Source organism: Silurus aristotelis, assembly GCF_946808225.1.
Source record: "Silurus aristotelis genome assembly, chromosome: 4".
Taxonomy (NCBI): domain Eukaryota; kingdom Metazoa; phylum Chordata; class Actinopteri; order Siluriformes; family Siluridae; genus Silurus; species Silurus aristotelis.
Window position 1 is genome coordinate 1,468,512 of NC_139577.1, and position 20,121 is coordinate 1,488,632.

The 20,121-nt window shown below is 37.2% G+C and overlaps 2 protein-coding genes across 2 annotated transcripts; one reads left to right on the forward strand and one right to left on the reverse strand.

The window, feature by feature from the left end:
• Positions 1–8,244: 8,244 nt before the first annotated feature.
• Positions 8,245–12,084, reverse strand: perp (p53 apoptosis effector related to pmp22). The gene is made up of 3 exons (XM_083539213.1): positions 11,767–12,084; positions 10,387–10,527; positions 8,245–9,600 (listed from the first exon to the last, which is right to left on the reverse strand). Exons 1-3 carry the CDS (start codon positions 11,969–11,971, stop codon positions 9,389–9,391), a joined length of 558 nt encoding a protein of 185 aa, XP_083395339.1. The 5' UTR covers positions 11,972–12,084; the 3' UTR covers positions 8,245–9,388.
• Positions 12,085–14,740: 2,656 nt separating this feature from the next.
• psmb1 (proteasome 20S subunit beta 1) lies at positions 14,741–17,307 on the forward strand. Its single transcript, XM_083539210.1, has 6 exons — positions 14,741–14,931; positions 15,863–15,970; positions 16,064–16,145; positions 16,336–16,465; positions 16,600–16,706; positions 16,975–17,307. The coding sequence occupies exons 1-6, from the start codon at positions 14,831–14,833 to the stop codon at positions 17,158–17,160; spliced, it is 714 nt and encodes a 237-aa protein (XP_083395336.1). The 5' UTR covers positions 14,741–14,830; the 3' UTR covers positions 17,161–17,307.
• The last annotated feature ends 2,814 nt before the right edge of the window (positions 17,308–20,121 follow it).

Sequence of the window (20,121 nt, forward strand, 5' to 3'; positions counted from 1 at the left end):
TAGGTGGGGGTATCTTTAATATTTATTCACAATAAACATTATGTGTATTGTGTAATAATAATTATTTATATGTTGTTCTAAAATAAATTATTTTAGTAAGAAAAGTTACATTTGCTTGGTCTCTGTTTTTATGTGTGTATAAGGTAGGTTGCTCTTCTAGCTCACATTCTGAACATTTATGACCACATATAGTGCACTACTTATCTAATCAGGAGACATCTGGCCTACAGCCTTCAGTATCTATTTAATAGATACTCCAGCTCCATGACAAATCATCTGTTAATGAGTGTGAGGCGAGAACTATGATCGAGGCTATAGAGAAGTGAGACTGATGAAAAGGTTTCATTATGTTTACCATAAAGCGTACAAAAATGTCACAAGCGCTGACGGTAATTTGCTATACCATTTTACCTATTGTGTAAAAAAAAAAAAAAAAAACCCGGTACAAAAAAAAGGCAGAGGAAGTCCACACATAGTTGAAGTTGAAGAGCTATGCCATTTGTCTCAGGAAGTTTTGTGACCACAAATTAGAACACGTCATTTGTGAGTTATGTGATTTTTCTTTCTTCTCGATCTCTGTCTCCGGCATTTTTGTCGGTAATTTTTTTTTGTCACTCTCTTTCGAATAATTTGCTTGTGAAAGTCTCCCACGCAGGCTTGTGTGTGATGGGTAGGCACAGCAACAGCAGCCCCCTTAGACGCTTACTCACTGCAGGATGGAAAGCAACTCAGAGGGCGGGGACATTCAGGGGAGGCGGGGGGAAGAACCTCAGAGTGCGTGGGTGCCACGCCTACCACCTGCCCCGCGATCGAAGGGGAAGGTCTGAAAATAGCACAGGCGAACAGAAATCGGCTAACGTTTCACGTTTTTGCTTTAACTCAAGGGCGTTTTTGGGGTCTGATTAATAAGAACGTGTAAATTTTTGGAATTGTAAACCTGTGGTTTTTAATTTTTTTTACTAGTCTAATTGTATACCTGGCTTGGTACGGTGAGTATCGGTACTGTCCCCCAGCACCAGGGTCCCCAGTTTGGTCCTTCTCTCAGGTGTCTTTTTTTTTTTCTTCTCCAGATGACCACTTTCCTACCACAACCATTATTACTGCATATTCAGAATTATCGTTATTAATTGCTCGATTTCGGTCCGTGTCAAAGTTATTCCAAAGATATGAGGTATGAGGAGACACTAGTCCTTTGCAGGACACGACACACACACGCATTCTCAAGTTCATTCACATCTATTTAGGGGTTCTGGTCTTCCTACAGGGAGGTAAATAAGAAGTCTGGAGGGAACAGACAGGGAAAGAAGATGCAAAACTACACACACAAAGTAACCTGTGGTCAAGACCCTGGAATTATGAGGCAACAGCGTTACTCATATTAACACTATTTATAATTCGTATTAATGATGCCAATAAATGGAGAAATGCTATTTTTAGACTAGACTAGTTTTTGTTTTTTTTCAAAATAAAAAAACGAATATAAAACAACCGAAAAAATATATCAAAATGTACTACATGTGATGTCTGGGTCTGGGTTGAAATTAATCTGAAACTTATTCCAAGGATTTGATGTGTGAGGGGACACAGGTCTGTTGCAAGACACGAGACACAAATATTCACAAATTAATTCATATCCATTTCAAGGTTTCAGTCTTCCTACAGGAGATCAAATATTGAAAATATCTCAATTTTGTCACTCACTAATAAGTGTAACACACACACACATACACACACTTACAAAATAATTCTGCTAATGAACCTACCAGCAGGATATTTTGGAGGAAACTGGAGAGCTCATGTGAACATAGGGTTGAACATGTGATTTCAGTTCCACATAAACACTAACTCGAGACTGAAGCTTAGGATGGAACCAAGAACCCTGGAGCTGTGAAAAATATGCTACAGTGTTTATTCCTTTTATTAAGACTGCTTAGTTTTTATTTATATATTTATATTATACATAGAGTGTTGAGTTATATAAACTTTAAAGCCTCTAATTCTGTATTATATGTTTAGGTCATTCCCAGTTTGAGTAAATCGGCAGATTGCCAGTAAAAAAAAAAAAAAAAAAAACCCTGGCAGACTGAACTTTTATTTTATTTTATTTTTGCATACCAAAAAAGGCACGTGTGTTGAGTCTATGGAATGGAAAGGGAATTCCATATATGTTGCTATCTGGCTCTGTCCAGTGAGTCACACATTACATCAGGAAAAGTTCCAGCTTTGATCTGATCACTCATGGTGCATTCCAGGAAGGTTTTATTAACGTGTACATGCAAATAATGAGATCAAAATTTTTAGGATATTATTATCACACTCATTGTCTATTGCAATAAAGATGCATCCGAAATAATAATAATAATAATAAAACTAAACTTTTTTTAGGACGACTACGTCGACTACGTCGTTCTGTAGATATTTTAAACAGTATTTCTAAGATAATCTGATTCATTGAATAGACTCAAGACTTCTTATAGTTTTTTAAATTGTCAGTGGAATTTACCTGAGGTACTAAGTTCACGTTGCTGCTTTTTAATAAGAAAGTGAAAGAAAAGACAGATTTGCTCGTGATTACAGTAAATTCGCCGAGTTCAACCTTTAGGTAATTGGTTTCTGTGTTTGTGACCTTATTCTAAACCCCAAAGGTGTTCATTGATTTGATATTCTACACTTGTGTATGTGTATCAACTTCAAATCCCAGATCGCCCCATGAAAAGATTACAGCCAGAGACCGAAACTAAAAGTTTCTTAGGTGTCAAGCGGCCTTTCGAACGCTAACGGGAACAGGAACATTTTACTATCTGATTCAGGGCCCTTACTAGCAGTCTTAGGGTCCATGCTGACTCATCCCCTGTTGAGCAAACGGATCCCGTAAATTTGACCAGCTTTTCACTTTGAATCAAGAAAAGCTGTAAGTTCGGAGTTCAGGGGGTTGTCCCCCCGGTGAAGACAGCACTTCTGAGTTAGCTCGAGTCAAATAAACCAGGCCTGAGAAGCCACAGCACCAGTGAACTCCAGTACAGCTAGAGTGGGGGAGTGCACATGGGGAACATTTAAGACTCGAAGGGGAATCACTTTGTCAGGTGCTTTCTTTTTGGGTAACTTTTCAGCAAGTCACAATTTGACTCATAGCCTGAACAAACATGCACTAAAGTCAATTCAAATCAATAGTAAAGTTTAGGTTTGATTTTAGGGTTTTTGTGCCCTTGACGGTTTCACGCACACCTCTAAATATCTCCAAACCCAGCTTGAGTGCTGAAAGACAGGATGTGTGAGTCCTGAATGGGAAAGAAAAAAGCATTTATTTTTCAGTGAACAGGAACAGATGAGGCATCTCTCAAATGTGTAAATGTTTCCCCCATATTTATTTTACATAAATATTTGCATACATACATACACACACACACACACTCTCACACACACACACACACACACACACACACACACACACACACACACACACACACACACACACATATATATATGTAAAAGCATGGATTTGCCTGTGAAGGTATCTGCAAGACGTTAGCAGCAGATCCTTTGAGTTCTGTGAGCTGAGAATTGGGGCCTCCATGGATCCATGGGTTTTTCCATCACATCTCAGAAATCTGGGAAATTTGGAGGTTGAGTCAACACCTTGTCATTTTCCTCAAATCTTTCTTACAGTGCTTTTTTACATTTACATAAAGCATTTTTAAAGGTCTTTAGATATATAGGAAATACAGATTATTATCTTCAATATTGATTGATTGATTGATTGATTGATTGATTGATTGATTGATTGAAGAAATAAACAAACAGCAAACAAATCAATCAATCAAGTGTAATATCAACTGATATAAAGGTTCTGGGAAAATTGAATTTCAACCATAACCAATCAATGACGTTTGTTTGTGGGATCAGAAACATGGCGATCAAAAGGCATCTCTTGTGTCGGTAGTAAAACTTTTAGGCTCTCTCTCTCTCTCTCTCTCTCTCTCTCTCTCTCTCTCTCTCTCTCTCTCTCTCTCTCTCTCTCTCCGCAGTATTTTCAGTGACATCATGGCTAGACAACTGTAATGACATCATTGAAAAGTATGATGCCTGAGGAAAGGAGATGCTGCCATCTAGTGGTAAAATGATCTTCTGTTGGCATTGCAAGTGAGTCAATTTTCTTTATTAAATCCTTTGTTTAGTTATTTTGTTGAATAAAAGCAAACAGATGGATGGATGGATGGATGGATGGATGGATGGATGGATGGATGGATGGATGGATGGATGGATGAATGTTCTATCTAGTTCTTATTCTAGTGCTGATTGCCTTAGGAAAGATATCAGAACATTTCAGTATTTATTGCATTACATTATGGGTAGAGAAATCTGCAGTGAGTGGTGATTTTTATATCATATATGTCTGATATTAAGCCCAGGGTCTTTATGCTTGTCATTCCTTACAAAAAAAAAAAATGCTTTCTTTAACTGAATTGTTGGCATATTGACACACAGGACATACATTTTTCAAGTCAGGTGTGAGGTTGGGGTCAGATGTTATTATATCATGTATTTAGATATTATATTATAATCCCTCTATGAGGGACAGATACAAATTTTAAATAAACCCAAATATCAGAAGGTTTAACGTCATTTAATGAAGCTTCTGTTGCAGAACAGCATGTGTACATTTGGCATTCAATAAAATATACTGTATAAATACAGCCTTGCATAATAAATGTACCTTTTGAGGGGAAAAACGAAAAACAGAAAGATGTATAAATTAGCCAATAATTAATTTGATACCAGTTACAACAATTATTTCCTTTTCTTTATAGCTATATTTTCAAATTGTGATTCAGGAGGAAAAATAGATACACAAGATTTCAGTCATTTTTATCATTTTTCTTAATAAACAAAAAGAAGAAAAGTGTGGGAGAGCATGTAGTTAAGTGATTTAATATGTAATTCTGAGAAAGAAGAATCTGCACCAGGGCTGAGTAAGACTACTTTTTAGGGCGTTATTCATGCGTCTTGTCTGGCACAGTTTTTTTGGCACATTCTTCTCCCCGACAATGACGCCTTTGTTCGACCGGTTTTACGAACTGCATCTCTAGGAGGTAACCATCGGCTTTAAACACATGTAAATAAATGGTTCTCAGGATCGTTTATGTGTGTCATTTGCCATTGGCGTTTTGCTAATGAGAGATGTTGGGAGATACAATCTATATCTCCTGGTACATAAAAGGGTTAAAAGAGATAAAAACCTGAGATCGTTTCCATTCAAGAAACTCAGACTTTGTGTTTTTTTGTGTGTGTGTGTGTGTGTGTGTGTGTGTGTGTGTGTGTGTGTGTGTGTGTGTGTGTGTGTGTGTGTGTGTGTGTGTGTTTGTGTGTGTGTGATTGTAGGCCAGAAGATAAAAGTATAAACCATTAACTTAGATACCTAGTGCCATATTTAAGAGAAGATAGAGTTGATAAGTCTTGGAAGAGTTTCAAGAAATTGATTACAGCACAAATACAGAAAACAACTTGTAATTCTATTTTCATTAAAATCTCTTTTCTTCTTCTTCTTTCGGCTTCTCCTGTTAGGGGTCTCCACGGCGGATCATCCGTCTCCATACTACTCTGTCCTCTACATCTGCCTCTTTGAAACCAACTACCTGCATGTTCTCAGTCACCACATCCATGAACCTCCTTCCTGGTGGCTCCATCCTCAGCATTCTCTCACTGATATACCCCATGTCCCTCCTCTGCACATGTCCAAACCATCTCAATCTCACCTCCCTCACCTTGTCTCCAGAACGTCCTACATGCGCTGTCCCTCTAATAAACGTCGTCACTCCCAACGAACATCTCAACATCGTCAGCTCTGCTACCTCCAGCTCCACCTCCTGTCTTTTACTCAATGCCACTGTCTCTAATCCATACAACATCCCAGGTCTCACCACAGTCCTATAAACTTTCCCTTTAACTCTCACAGATACTCTTCTATCACAAATTAATTTTTGTTAAAATAAGTAATAATATAAGAGTGTACGTTTATGTTAGAGTTTCTATCCAATCAGATTTCAACCATCACGTCACGTGTTGCCGGGCTCAAAAGTGAAGTTGGGCCTTCACTGTGAGATCTTGTAGCTTACATACCATGTTGCTTGAAACTGTTGCAGGTTGCGAGCTGGAGTCACTAAGGACATCTGATCAAAGGACGTGAAAATGCAGACATTTTTGGACGCCTTCCAGATGTTCACAGAGTGCACTTGTCCGAGCTCGTAAACCGAATCTGTAGCAAACTGTGCAAGCTCAAATATATTAATGTGGATTTAAATGCTGTTTTTTTTATTTCACATTGTCTGACAGTGGAAAGTGGGTGCAGATACACTTACAAGGGCATTTACAAAAACAAACCTTTCAAGAAAAGATGAACATCGTGAGGAAAGATTGGCAAACCTGTTTAAACCTGTTAAACTTTTTCATTAACCATTTATACTGTTTTTTTTCCTTGAACAATTTGCACAAAACATCATCTACGTTAAAATGGCACACCAAGATTTTGCCTGGTAAATCTGGTAATGCTACAACAACAACAGCAAATTTGGATTGCGCAACATTTCTCAGTAATTCCTGTGAAAATCTTACATTTGATCTGGTGCAACCATTTACTGTCAGACGTGACGTCATTACTTCCGAAGAGTCCACTTGTGGACGATTGCAGTGACCTCAATATTTCAGTCGAAGATTTGGTTATTGTAAGGAAAATATTTTTGAACCCTGAGCAATCCATTGTGTAAAACAGATATGACACTATTACAACCCTGCCAAGAAAAAGGGTTGATCTATGACTAATGCCTTTGTCACCTGGACAGTGTTTTTTATTTTTATTTTTTTTACAGGTGGCCGACTGTAACACCATGTGCAACATCAGCACCTTTCCAACCATGTGCTCGGAAAATTATTTTATGTGACTGTTAAGATAAAATACAGTAGAATAGAAATGTTTAGGTAAAGTAGGAAAATTGTTTATGCTTTTTTTATTGTGATGTATATATTACAGCCTCAAGTTGGATTATTTGACACTGAATTAAAATAAATATACATTTGTAAAGAAACCCAAAGAATAGACTAATGGTCTGTATAATTAGCCTTAGACAGTTCTATCAATAATGATCGTTTCTTGACAAAACAATGCTTTTTTATGATCAGTAACTGTATATTACAAGAATTTAACAAGCTCCAAAACTTTATTCATTCAACATACATGTTATTTATTCTTTCTTTCTCCGTCTCTCTCTCTTTTGTAGAAGTTATTATTGGTTAACAGTTTTGGTTTGTGGACAATTCAAAGTTAAAAACGTCTAATTTTTTCTCCATAAATGGTTTTGTACAGCACATACACCATCTGCATTTTCACCGTTAATTCGAACGCCATAACTTATTTTTATGGAAATTGATTCAATGTTATTTGAATATGTTTTTAATATAAGATTATGTTTTCTTTTTGTTGATGGCCGATTGCTATTTTTTTCACCTGCAACTTAATGGGAGCTTAAAATGGTTAAAAAAAAAAGCTTAATGGTGTAAAAAATAAAAAAAAAGTAAATAAAAGCAACCCTGATTATTTATTGGTGTGTATAAGGGAGGTTTCTACGGCACATTTATTTTCTTTGGTTGCTAAGATTTTTCCCAGAACCCTTTCAAGCCTAGCATGAACTACCAGCAGACAAAGGAGGTATTATAGAACACCACAGTAAAGTTAATAAAAAGTTTGTGTGTGTGTGTGTGTGTGTGTGTGTGTGTGTGTGTGTGTGTGTGCTACATTAGTTCATGCTCCGAAAGCATTTCAGGAACAGGTTTAGCTTTAGATTTTAAATGTATTCAAATGAAATTCACTATGTAAAGGAACATGTTCTCACTACAGTCCAATAGATTCCAATGTTAATTTACATAAACAGCGTCCCAAATTTATGTTACAGGTGACTGGAGGATTTACGTAAAGCTTCCTGTAACCAATATACTCCACCGATTGGTGTAAGTGGGAAGGAAACCTGAGAACTTGGAGGAAACCTAAAAGCAAAGAACATGACACCTGACTCCAGACAAGAAACCTGAGCTCAGGATCAAACTGTAGAACATGGAGCTGTGAGGCAGCATTTTTTTTCACCTTGCTTCTCAAAAAAAAAAAAAAAAACTCTAATGTTTAGTTTAATCGTGAATTCCAGGAACATTCTTTATTCATATTGGAAATGAATTGCTGTAAAATGAATGAAAACCGAGTACAGTTTGGTCTCCCTTTATTTTGCATTGGATTGCAATAAAACCTGGACAAAATTAATGAAAACATCTAAAAGTTTTACAAAAAAAAAACCCCAGCATAGTTAGTGTTAAAACGCTGAAAATAAAGAAAGCCATATAAACCCTTTAGATCAATTAACAGAAAATTTGTGTCCAAACCTCTACATGTATATATATATATATATATATATATATATATATATATATATATAGAGAGAGAGAGAGAGAGAGAGAGAGAGAGAGAGAGAGAGAGAGAGAGAGAGAGAGAGATTCAAAGCACTTTTGTACATCGCTCTGGACAAAGTCTTCTGCTAAATGCTGTAAATGTAAATATAAAAGCTCATATTTCTGTCAGTGTATGAAAAAGGCAGTTGCTTAAGCAACAGAAACATTCATCTGTCCATGCACACCAAACACACGCAACTCTATACAGCATTTCTGATAGGACAGTATTAGTATACAGTAGTTTACAGTATTAGGAGATAAATTTCTATCTGGTCAATATGAGAGCAGTGTTTCTACAACACACTTGTAGAATTTTTTTAATCTTATTTTTTAATACTTTTAATGCAATTTCTTAAATGCTAGATACAATGCTAAAAATCCTGTGCAAGTCTACATGAATTAATATTTGATTCTAAAAATTAAAAAAAAATTATAATAAAAAAAGGGCTCTAAAAATATACTTATTTCAAACACAAGATACAGCCATTAAAAGTCTTTATCAAATGTTTAGCGGAGAACACAAGCCCTACTCCAATGTAGAGCAAATTCCTACCCTGGCACTTGGATATATAAGGACAGAAACAGAAACGGTAAGTCATACAATGAGGAAGTGATAAAAACTGAAATGCCGCCTTAAAGGACTTAAACGTAGCTTTGACCAGTAATGGCAGAGCATGCACAGTAGAGCCTTTGTAAAAAGAAGCTCGTTTTATATAAATAATCCTTGTTAAGGCACAAAATACTGTTCATGTTTCCCATATTTCTCTTCTAGTGAACTTTTATCTTCTTCTATTCTATCTTGAGCAGAGTGTGCCAATTCCTTTTTGGAGCTTTACAAGTATTATTAAGTCAAATAGTTCTTAGATCGAGTGGGCGATATGTTGTAGGACGGAGAAGGCTGTTATTCCGAAGTGTAGATGTATTTGGTCTTCGCAATACCACTGAGTTCGTCTTCATAGCGAGGCAGGCAGCAAAACAGGATTGCGCAACCAATAGTGATGATAGTGGCTCCCCAGCCGAAACCATACGCCCAGGTGTAGTCGTAGTTCCCTTCAAAGATCAGTTCGTTGAATTTTACAGGATAGATGATCAGAGCGATGATCTGGAGTACGGCTGAAACGGCACAAGTCACATTATTAAATTGTGTGAGCATATTAAACAGAAACAAGAAAATGAGACCGGTGTGATCCGATTCAAAGGACTGATATGCAAACATGAACGTTAAAAAATATCCTGTAAATTCTTATTTTTCAAAAATGATATATTACAAAAAAATTGCCCAAACAGGCCTTGTAATGATTTAATCACCGCTGGGAAGGGTTGAGACGAGAATAAAAGTCTTGCGTGTACATGCAATGCCTCGCCCTTTAGGGTGTGTAGCTGCAATTCTTTCACACAGGAGTGAGAAAGATAAGATTTCTCCTCCCCAGATTATTACTCATCGTAGACAGGCTCTTCCTGCTCTACCACTTGCCTACTGCTGTGACAACAAAACTGTCTGAGTGAAGAGAAAGTCATGACAAGATTTTAATGTCATACTCTTATGAATGCTGAATTGTGCGTGTGTGTGTGTGTGTGTGTGTTTGTTTTGGGACATTGAGTATCTTAGTAACCACTCCCAGCCCCACAGCGAACCAACATAACAAAGCAGAGGGTGGCGCGCAGAGGCGCCTAGCTTCCGCAAATCACATGGAAAGAGCCCAAGGCTCGCCTTTGTTCAGGCTTGTGCTTACTATCACTGTAGTTTCTCTTTAATATACAATGTACTAACAGTTTTAAAAAGGTTTCGCTACTATTTACTGTACAAGTTATGGCCATTTTCTAAATGTTGCCATACTACATAACCACAGACATTTATTTTTCTCATAGCACAATCTTACAGCTCAAAGCGACTCTTACCTGTAATTATGAGGAGTACTGCAATAAATGGCAAAATAGGTATATTAAGGCTACAGCATAGCGCCACACACGAGATGATGAAGGCAATGATGAGGATGATGAGGCCGATGATCATCAGAGCAGCAACTGCCTGAGCCCATGCTGAGAAAGGCAAAGCATATAGTCAGTTTTCTTTAAGCACAATATTTAGTAAACACACACACACACAGGGGATGTTGTTTATTTTAAAAACGTTCAACCTGCATCACGTAAATGTATAATTCATTTTTTTTTTTCTGAATTTTTGAGACGTTATGTGTCGTGGGAATGAACTGTTTGTTTCTCTGCATTCTTTCAGTACAGAACAGAGAGTCGTTTTCTCATGCGTCCACACCCTAGGAGACAGAGATGGAACGTGTAAAGGGCGGCGCGAGAACATATTCTGTTATTTCCAAGTTGCAGAAATGATTACACTGGTTTCTACTGGACCAGCAGTGTGGGAACTGTTTAGATCTGTGTGTTCAGTTCGAGTTGTGTGTTTAGTCTTTTTTGGTTAGTGGAAAATCTTTTAACATTACAGACTTGGGTTGAATTTTGATTTATGAAAATGGAACGATGGTTTGGATACAAGTCTCCATTGCACGAATAACAAAGTGGGACTAAAATTGGCCATTCGTTAATAAACCATGGGGCGAATACAGAATGTCAGATGTAGACAGTACAGTAGAGTACAGTCAACCTGAACACAAGTCTGATACAAACAAAATGGCGTCGAGCACCTGAATGCAAAGAGTAACACACACACACACACACACACACACACACACACACACAAATACCACCTGCGTGGTGCACGAACAACCGAATCTGTCTACTGGTTTAACAAGTTATCTCCTTTACACATACAAAAACCGTTTTATGGTTAGAAAAACTTTTTTTGTTTTTATAATTTATGATTAGTTTTTCCGGAAAATTTTAATTATTCAGGATATATAATACTATAGTCCCATGTTTGTATTTATAAAAAATTTTTTCGAGAGAAACCTTTAACAATTGACTATACTGTATTTCATTTTCGAAAGTGCGGATATGGGTCATAAAGATAGCGCCTTGATGAAGTGAGCGAGAAGAAGGGAAATTCCATGGGTGTTCCCCAAATCCTGCTCGGTTTATAAATGTTTTGCACAGTATATGTTTAAGAAAAAAGTTAATATTTTACAAAACTATATATAATGTATGTAATAATAATATGTACTGTACACAGTTCAGGATGAAGCAACAGGCCATTGCGCCTATAAAGTTTGTTTGTAAAGTTATCACGTGATCGGTATTAATGAGAAAGCACATGTACAGGACACAATAATGAATAATAATTGGATGAAATTGTTGATCAGGACTTACAGAACTCCATGAGAGACTTGCAGGTCCAGTTGTTGTTGCGGCCCCGACACTGATCCCACATACTGGCGTAGTGCGACTTGGCGTTCTCGTCCTCCACCCATCCGGACTGAGCCGCGATGGCGATTATATCAAAAATAACTGCAAAAAGCAGGAGAAGAGGCAGGATCCACCTGCACCGGGGATACGCGATGCCACAACGAAACATCTCTGAAACTAATGTGTGTGTCCGTGTGTGTGTGTGTGTTCTCACTTTCCAAAATGTACAATGTTCGTTTGCTCGACTGTAATAAACACCACCAAGCTCCACCCTGTGTAACCTGAACTGTATGGAGAACGCCCAGGGGAAGATCTCTACAGCAGCAGGAGGCACACTTTTACTTTCTGCTTTTTTAAAAAAAATTCCCCATAAACCATCAAACTACTTTTGCACAACTTCTGCTCCTGTATACACCGAATACATTATAACATTCTGAGTGCTGAAGTGAAGAACACTGAAGATCTCTTCATCATGGCACCTGGTAGTGGGTGGATTTATTAATTATTTATTAGGCAGCAAGTGAACATTTTGTCCTCAAAGTTGATGTGTTAGAAGCAGGAAAAATGGGCGTAAGGATCTGAGCGAGTTTGACAAATTGTGACGTCTAGACGTCTGGGTCAGAGCGTCTCCAAAACTGCAGCTCTTGTGGGATGTTCCTGGTCTGCAGTGGTCAGAATTGATCAAAAGTGCTCCAAGGAAGGAACAGTGGTGAACCTGGGGACGAGGCTCATTGATGCACTTGGAGAGCGAAGGCTGGTCCGTGTGGTTTCGATCCAACAGAATCCAACAAACACAATATTATGCAGGTGGTCATAATATTATTATTGTTAATTGTCTATACTGAATTTTCTTTATTTTATATTTCTATCGTTTGCAACCTGTTTCTATTTGTACTTGAGTTCTATTCTAATCTATTCTTACATTTTTACCCTTGTAATAATTGTACAATAAAAAAAGTCTGGTTCCCCTCAAGGTTTCTACTTCATATCACTTTTTGTGAGTTTTTTTCGCATTCACCATCATCACCTCAGGCTCGGTCAAGATTTACAGGGAAACATTGTTGAAATTTATATTTGCATTCCATTTATTTCTGTAAAGCCACTTTTAGAACGATGCCCATTGTTAAAAGTGACCTACAAATAACAGCGATTTGAATAACATTTGAATAAAGTGTACGATTATATTCTGGCTAGGAACTTTTTGTCCACGTGTTTTCCACTAAAAAGCCTGAAATATTTTAAATATTTACTTATCTTGTAGTTATTGATTTAGTTTTAACCCATTCAATTCAAACGACCTATACAACAATGGATTGAACCTGGATGAAGAAATGACTGAAGAGTAAAGAGTAAATGAACAATTGAACCCTTAGTTCTAAATGAGGTGGTTCTCTTCTTATAGCTTACCACCTCATTTAGAACTAAGGGTTCAATTGTTCATTTACTCTTTACTCTTCAGTCATTTCTTCATCCAGGTTTGAGAGCTGATGTTGGTACAATATACACCTGCTACTTAGTAATTAATTGATAATAACACTGATGGATATCACGCACAGAGATTTCTGAGTCTTGAACACAGACGTCATGCTGACAAGGTCGTCATAATTGTGAGGCAGCCAAATGTTCATGTGCTTGAAACCAAGCTGTCTGGAAGGAATGCGGTGTTCAGGGTGTGACAAAAGATGCAGAATATTTATAACTTTACCTTTAATTTTTTTTAGTGAAGCTGCTTAGGTATGAGAATTATAACAAAAACATAAAATAGAATAAATTGGATATCTAAGAAACTTCAACCTGGTCATAATGATGATGATAGAGCATAATATATAAACCAACAATTATTTTTTAAAAAAAATTAAAGTTGAGGGGAGAATTCACAAAAAATTTATTCAAGTTTGAAGCATGTTTGAATTTGAGGAAAATATTTAATGCTCCACTATGTCCAAGATAAATAAACAAGAAAACAGCACATAGTATCTTTTATTTATTTACACAATATTACATTAAATCTCAAACAGCATGCATTCCTATAAATATTCAGGTGTGTATAAATGAATAACAGCATGTGGCAGAGGGGGGAAAAAAATTACAGAATAGAACTGAATAAATCTTAGTGTGTGCCAGTAGTGGAGGTCGAACTAACTTACACTATAGTAATAAAATAATTTTAAAAAATGACAATAATTGAATAATTATTCGGGTAATATTTTCTCAAGGTGGTGTTGTCAGGGCCAGCAGGGCCTTTTCTGCTAGCTTAAACACTTTCATAATCACTGACATTTTACAGTATTTTTTTTACATGAATATCTTTTCTCTTGGTTGAGCTGCTTCCAGTGAAATATAGTTATGTTTGAATTTGTATTTAATCAGATTTTAGACATCATGTGCTGCCAGGGTCGAAAAAATATTTCTTAAGGCCTTCAGAATAAACATTATTATAATTATGAATATAATAATAATAATAATAATAATAATAATAATAATAATAATTATTATTATTATTATTATTATTATTATTATTATTAGTATTATTATTACTACTAGTAGTAGTAGTAGTAGTATATTATTATGATTAATAATAACAATAATAGTATTTAATTTATTTAAATTAACATTAGTAATATTTTTGTATTTATAATAATTAACAATAGCAATTATTATTGTTGTTGTAATAATCATATGATAATATGATAATTAAATATAAATATAAATGTATTATATCATTATTATCAGCGGTAGTATTATAAGTAATATAGTATTTAATATTTTATTAATATTTTATAATAAAACTAAAAACAGTAATATTTTTTTAAATCGTTGTTTTTGTGAATATTATATGATTTATACGATAATTTAATAAATATACTTTAAACATGATTTAAACACATTATAATTTATGATATTACTATAGTCTTCTGCTTGTCAGTGACGCCACCGGAAGTGGTGGCAAATCAACTTCCGTCCGCCATGTTGCAGTGAGACAGCGAGATTTCTGAGAAGAAGTTACGCTTTCAGTTCAGGTGCAGTCATGCTGTCCACACAGGCCTTTGGAGAAAACGGAAAGATGAAGGAGTATCACTACACCGGGCCTGTAGAGAATAGATTCTCTCCTTATGCTTTTAACGGAGGGTAAGAAACCAGAATGAGTGCGTGCTGGAGCGCTTGTAGCCGGCTTTGTCATGTCCCAGTCTGCGGTGTTGGTGCACTGAGCCGGACATCAGGCGCTCGGTCTCGGTCCGGGTGTTAAATGTCGGGGTTTTGATTTTAACGAGCATCAAATCTGCTTAGTATTTAATACACTGAATACTCAACTGAATACATTTTGTTCAGAGTATGAAAGTGATGATAAATCCGGGGTTTGATCTGTTCTGGTGCTCGATAGCTGCTTTAAGTTTTCTGTTAGGAACATTTTGACTTATGCAGCTGTTATTATAGCTTTAAATTAAAGTTTATAACACGTAATATCTTTATTTGCGAGTCTACGTTTAATACACAGAATAACCGCCTTATTGGAATCTTTTCCTGAGTGCCCCGGAAATAAATAAAAAAAATAGGTGTTTTAGAGCTCATTGCACCTCTCCTGTACTGTTCTTCACTCCTGGGTGTATAAAAATACTATTGGAGATAATGTAATTGTAATAAATGACTCATCCAGTACCAATCTTGTGTTCAGCCAATTAAATGCTCTCTAATTAGGTTAAGCTCTGCCCCTGGGGGCGTGGCTTTACTTTTTTACAATGCAAGTTTTGGCTGTGCAACTTCATGTATGATATTCTCTTTCCTGGACATCCCACTGTCAATGAAAGAAATGATTACAAATGAAAATGTACAGCTATGTAACTGCGTGTATAGCATGAGCTCCCAATAGAGCTAGCATCTCATTATTTAGGGGTCTTCACATGTTAGTTAATCTCTCAGTAATAATCTATTTTCCATCTATCTAGTTGACCCTCGTGTATGTTTGGATGCAGTTGAGGTGTGAACTCTTTTTTAAAAGAAGTCTTTGTGTTGAATATGGAATCCCTTCATTTATCAAAAATTTTCCCATTGTGTCACACAGGACTGTTCTGGCCGTGGCTGGAGAAGATTTTGCTTTAGTTGCGTCTGATACACGTCTAAGTGAGGGATACTCGATCCACAGCCGAGACTCTCCAAAGTGCTATAAACTGTAAGTGGCCAGTCTGTCGACCAGGTATCCTCGAATCCACATTTGACTTAAAAAAAATTAAAATACTTGATAATTCTGTGTTCTCACACACAGGACCGACCAGACGGTGATCGGGTGCAGCGGATTCCACGGGGACTGTTTGACTCTGACTAAAATCATAGATGCGAGGCTCAAGGTAGAGGAAAGAATATTTGTAACATTACACTGATCTGATATCTACAGCCGGTGATACGCTGTCTATCACTGAGCCTCACCTTTCTGTAACAAATTAAGTCCATTGTGTCTACGACTTTTCTCCTTGTGCTTGATATTGCAGATTTTTAGTCATTTCAGCCTCTGATCTGTGTGTTGTTTCGTTCTGGCAGATGTACAAGCACTCAAATAACAAATCCATGACCAGCGGCGCTATCGCAGCCATGCTTTCGACAATTCTGTACGGCAGGCGTTTTTTCCCGTACTACGTCTACAACATAATCGGTGGCCTCGACGAAGAAGGTACTTTTTAATTTTTTATTATTGGTTGTTATTTCAGTTCAAACGGAGTAACATTACCAAAAAGACAGAAGTTTTTTAATTTTTTTACTGCTTTGTTTATGGTCTTTTTTTCACCCCTCATTTATCATTTCAAGGGCGAGGTGCTGTATACAGTTTCGATCCGGTCGGATCGTACCAGAGGGACGCTTACAAAGCTGGCGGCTCAGCAAGCGCAATGCTTCAGCCCCTGCTTGACAATCAGGTAGGATTACACGTGACAGGTTTACTGATGCGTGGTGTTACTTAAAAAAAAAAAAAACAAACACATGTACAGGTGTAAATACAAGAAATAATCGCAGTAGCATTCGGTGTTTTTTCTTTTAAATATGAAAGATTTTATCGTGCTTAATGATGCATATAACAGTGAAAGACATTCATTTTTGTTTCACGTATTTCAACTAAAATCATTGCCTTACACACTTTCATCTTTTAAATCCTTTTTTTTTCTCCTCTCCTTTTTTTTTACACAGATCGGATACAAAAACATGGAAAACGTGGAGCACTTGCCATTGACGCTGGATAAAGCCCTTCAGTTGGTTAAAGACGTGTTTATATCGGCCGCAGAGCGCGATGTCTACACCGGAGACGCGCTCAAGATCTGCATCATTACCAAGGAAGGTATCCGGGAGGAGAATCTGCCGCTCAGGAGAGACTAAAGAGTCTGCATGACGACGTCTGCCTGCCTGCTTGCTTTCCTTCTTTTTTTTTCTCTTTTGGAATTAATATGTTCACTCTGAATATTGAATAATGATTTATTGTCACTTTTTGTATTCTTATTGGGGAATAAAAAATACTACAGAGTCTCCTATCTTGTTTATTTGCACTCTGTCACTGTGGGAGAATATTTTTCTCATAATAAAAAAAGACATACATGCATGACAACAAACCTGCACCTGAACAACATCTGGTTAGCGGTGACATCAGATGGCTAATGGCTCATCTCAACAGAAGACATCCCATAATTCTTATTTTTGCCTATAGATTATGATAAACAGATACAATGGTTCATATGTTATATACAATTGTTTAATATTTTATACATAAAAAGTACTAAAATTGCAAATCGATCCATAACCATTTTCTCTCGAACCCAGAACCAGTGTCAGATTGTTCATATTACACTGTAGGTACACTAAATTTTGCTGCACGGTGACACTGCAGCGAAACATTTACATAGTGCTGAAGGAGAACTGCAGCTCTGAGCCTTGGTGTTTTTGGAGACACTTTGGTCACCAGATACCACAAATTCCTATTTAGGCCTCAGAACCTCAAGTTCCTGAAACGTCCAACCTGGTTAAAAAGGTTAATTTTAAACCCACATCTTATAAATCTTTCCCAGGTGTTCCTGATCTTCTGAGGTATAAATTATTACCTAAGTACTGGTGATGTGCAAAACATATTACAGGTTGTTCTTGCCAATACCACTATTATGGAACTATGAGTATTTGTAATAAGTATTTAGGAGTAATTATCTTAATGAATAGTTAAAGTGTAATAAAGATGAGTGCTTATAAAGACAAAACTTGGCTTGTAATAGCAATCTTAGTCAAGGCTAAAACAACAATCATAATATCCTTAGACACCCATTGCAGAGGTGGCAAAAGTACACACATCCTTTACTTAAGCAGAAGTACAAATCCTCATGTTTTAAAATACTCGGGTAAAAGTTGAAGTACTGATTAAACTTTTTTACTTACGTGAAAGTAAAGAAGTTTTGGCTCAGACATGTACTTAAGTAAAAAGTGGTTATTACTTCTACCTGTTTTAGCTGTTAACTGGACCTCACATCATGATTAGATAGATAGATAGATAGATAGTGGGTTAATGTCAGGGTCCCCACGAGGATGAGTTTGAGAGTTTGATTCCTGCTCGAACTGGTGGTTGCTGTGTTGGTAAATAAAACTTCTGGACCTTGTCCACTCTGAAAAGATTTCCTTTCTGTGTTGGATTAATTTCTTGATTTCCTGGTCTTTAATGAAAGATAACTCCACCAAAAAAAAGGCACTTGTGTGGTAGCTCAGTGGTTTAAGGCTTGTGCCTGAACATGGTCCTTAATATAGTCCACGCTGGTGATAAGGTTTCAAAGCCAGTCCTACATGCCTTCTTTCTTACTGCGATGGCATGAAACAAAGTATGAACCCTCCATAAAGCACACATGCTTTTCAGCAGCGGTCGCTCAGTGGTTTAAGGCTTGTGCCTGATCTAAACATGCATCCCAGTCTGATCTCTTCCATGGTTCAGTGGGTTAAGGCTGGTGCCTCGCTGATGGTAAGGATCAGTGTTTGAATCCTGCTAGTTGCGATGTCGGTTATGTTTCTGCTTCCTAAATCTTTCTTTAGCTTTATATTCTTGTGTTGATGGTTTAAAGGTAGATAGACCTGCTCTAAACAAACCTCCTGGCCTGTCTTCTCTGATGGTTCAGTGGGTTAAATCAGGTGTCGTGCTTTTGGTGGGGTTCAGGGTTCGAATCCTGCTTTCTGCCTGCCAGTCACGATCAGGATTCACTTCCTACGTTTTTCTTTAGCGATATATTTTTGTTTTTAATGGGTTGAAAAGAAAGATAGACCTGCTCTAAACAAGCTTCTGAGCCTGTCCTCACCGATGGTTCAATGGGTTAATGTTGGTGTCTCGCTGGTGGTGGGATCATGGTTCGAATCCTGCTGTTTTACTGCTATTTACAATGTGGGTTCAACTTGTGCTACTTACATCTGTATTCGCTTCCTACATTTTTCTTTAGCGTTAAATTCTTGTGTTGATGGTTTAAAAATGAAAGACCTGTTATAATCAAGCTTCGCAATCTGTTTTTTCTTGATGGCTTAGTGGGTTAAGGCTGGTACTTTGCTAATGTTGGTGGTCAGGGTTCAAACCTGGCTTTCTGTCTGCTAGTCATGAGGTAGGTTAAATTCCTGATTCCTATGTCTTCATATTCTTGTTTTGCTGGGTTAAAAAGAAAGATAGACCTGCTCTAAACAAGCTTCACAGCTTGTCCTTCCTGATGGTTCAGTGGGTTAATGCTGGTGCCTCGCTAATAGTGTGAATCAGGGTTCAAATCCTGCTCGTCACGATATGATTTTGCTTCCTAAGTCTGTCTTTAGCGTTATATTCTTGTGTTGCTGGTTTGAAAGAAAAGATAGACCTGCTCTAAACAATCAGCACAGCCTGTCCTTCCAGATGGTTCAGTGGGTTAAGACTGGTATTTTGCTGTTGGTGGGGTTCAGGGTTCGAATCCTGCTTTCTGTGTTTCTTTCTGGTCTGAATTTCTTGCTTTGATGCATGAAACGAAGGATAAACCCCCCCAAAAAAAGAAGGTGAATTGTGGGATTTGATGGCTTTGTGGTAAAAGCCTTGCTAGTGGGTTAAGACTGGTATTTTGCTGTTGGTGGGGTTCAGGGTTCGAATCCTGCTTTCTGTGTTTCTTTCTGGTCTGAATTTCTTACTTTGAAGCGTGAAACGAAGGATTAACCCCCCTAAAAAAAGAAGGTTTGTTGTGGGACTTGATGGCTTTGTGGTAAAAGCCTTGCTTCTGAGCTCAGAGGTTGCTGGTTCAAATCCAGCTTGTCCCCACACTGGGTAAGTGGAGTGGGTGACCAGTGGAGTGGGTGACTGTGAACAAAGAC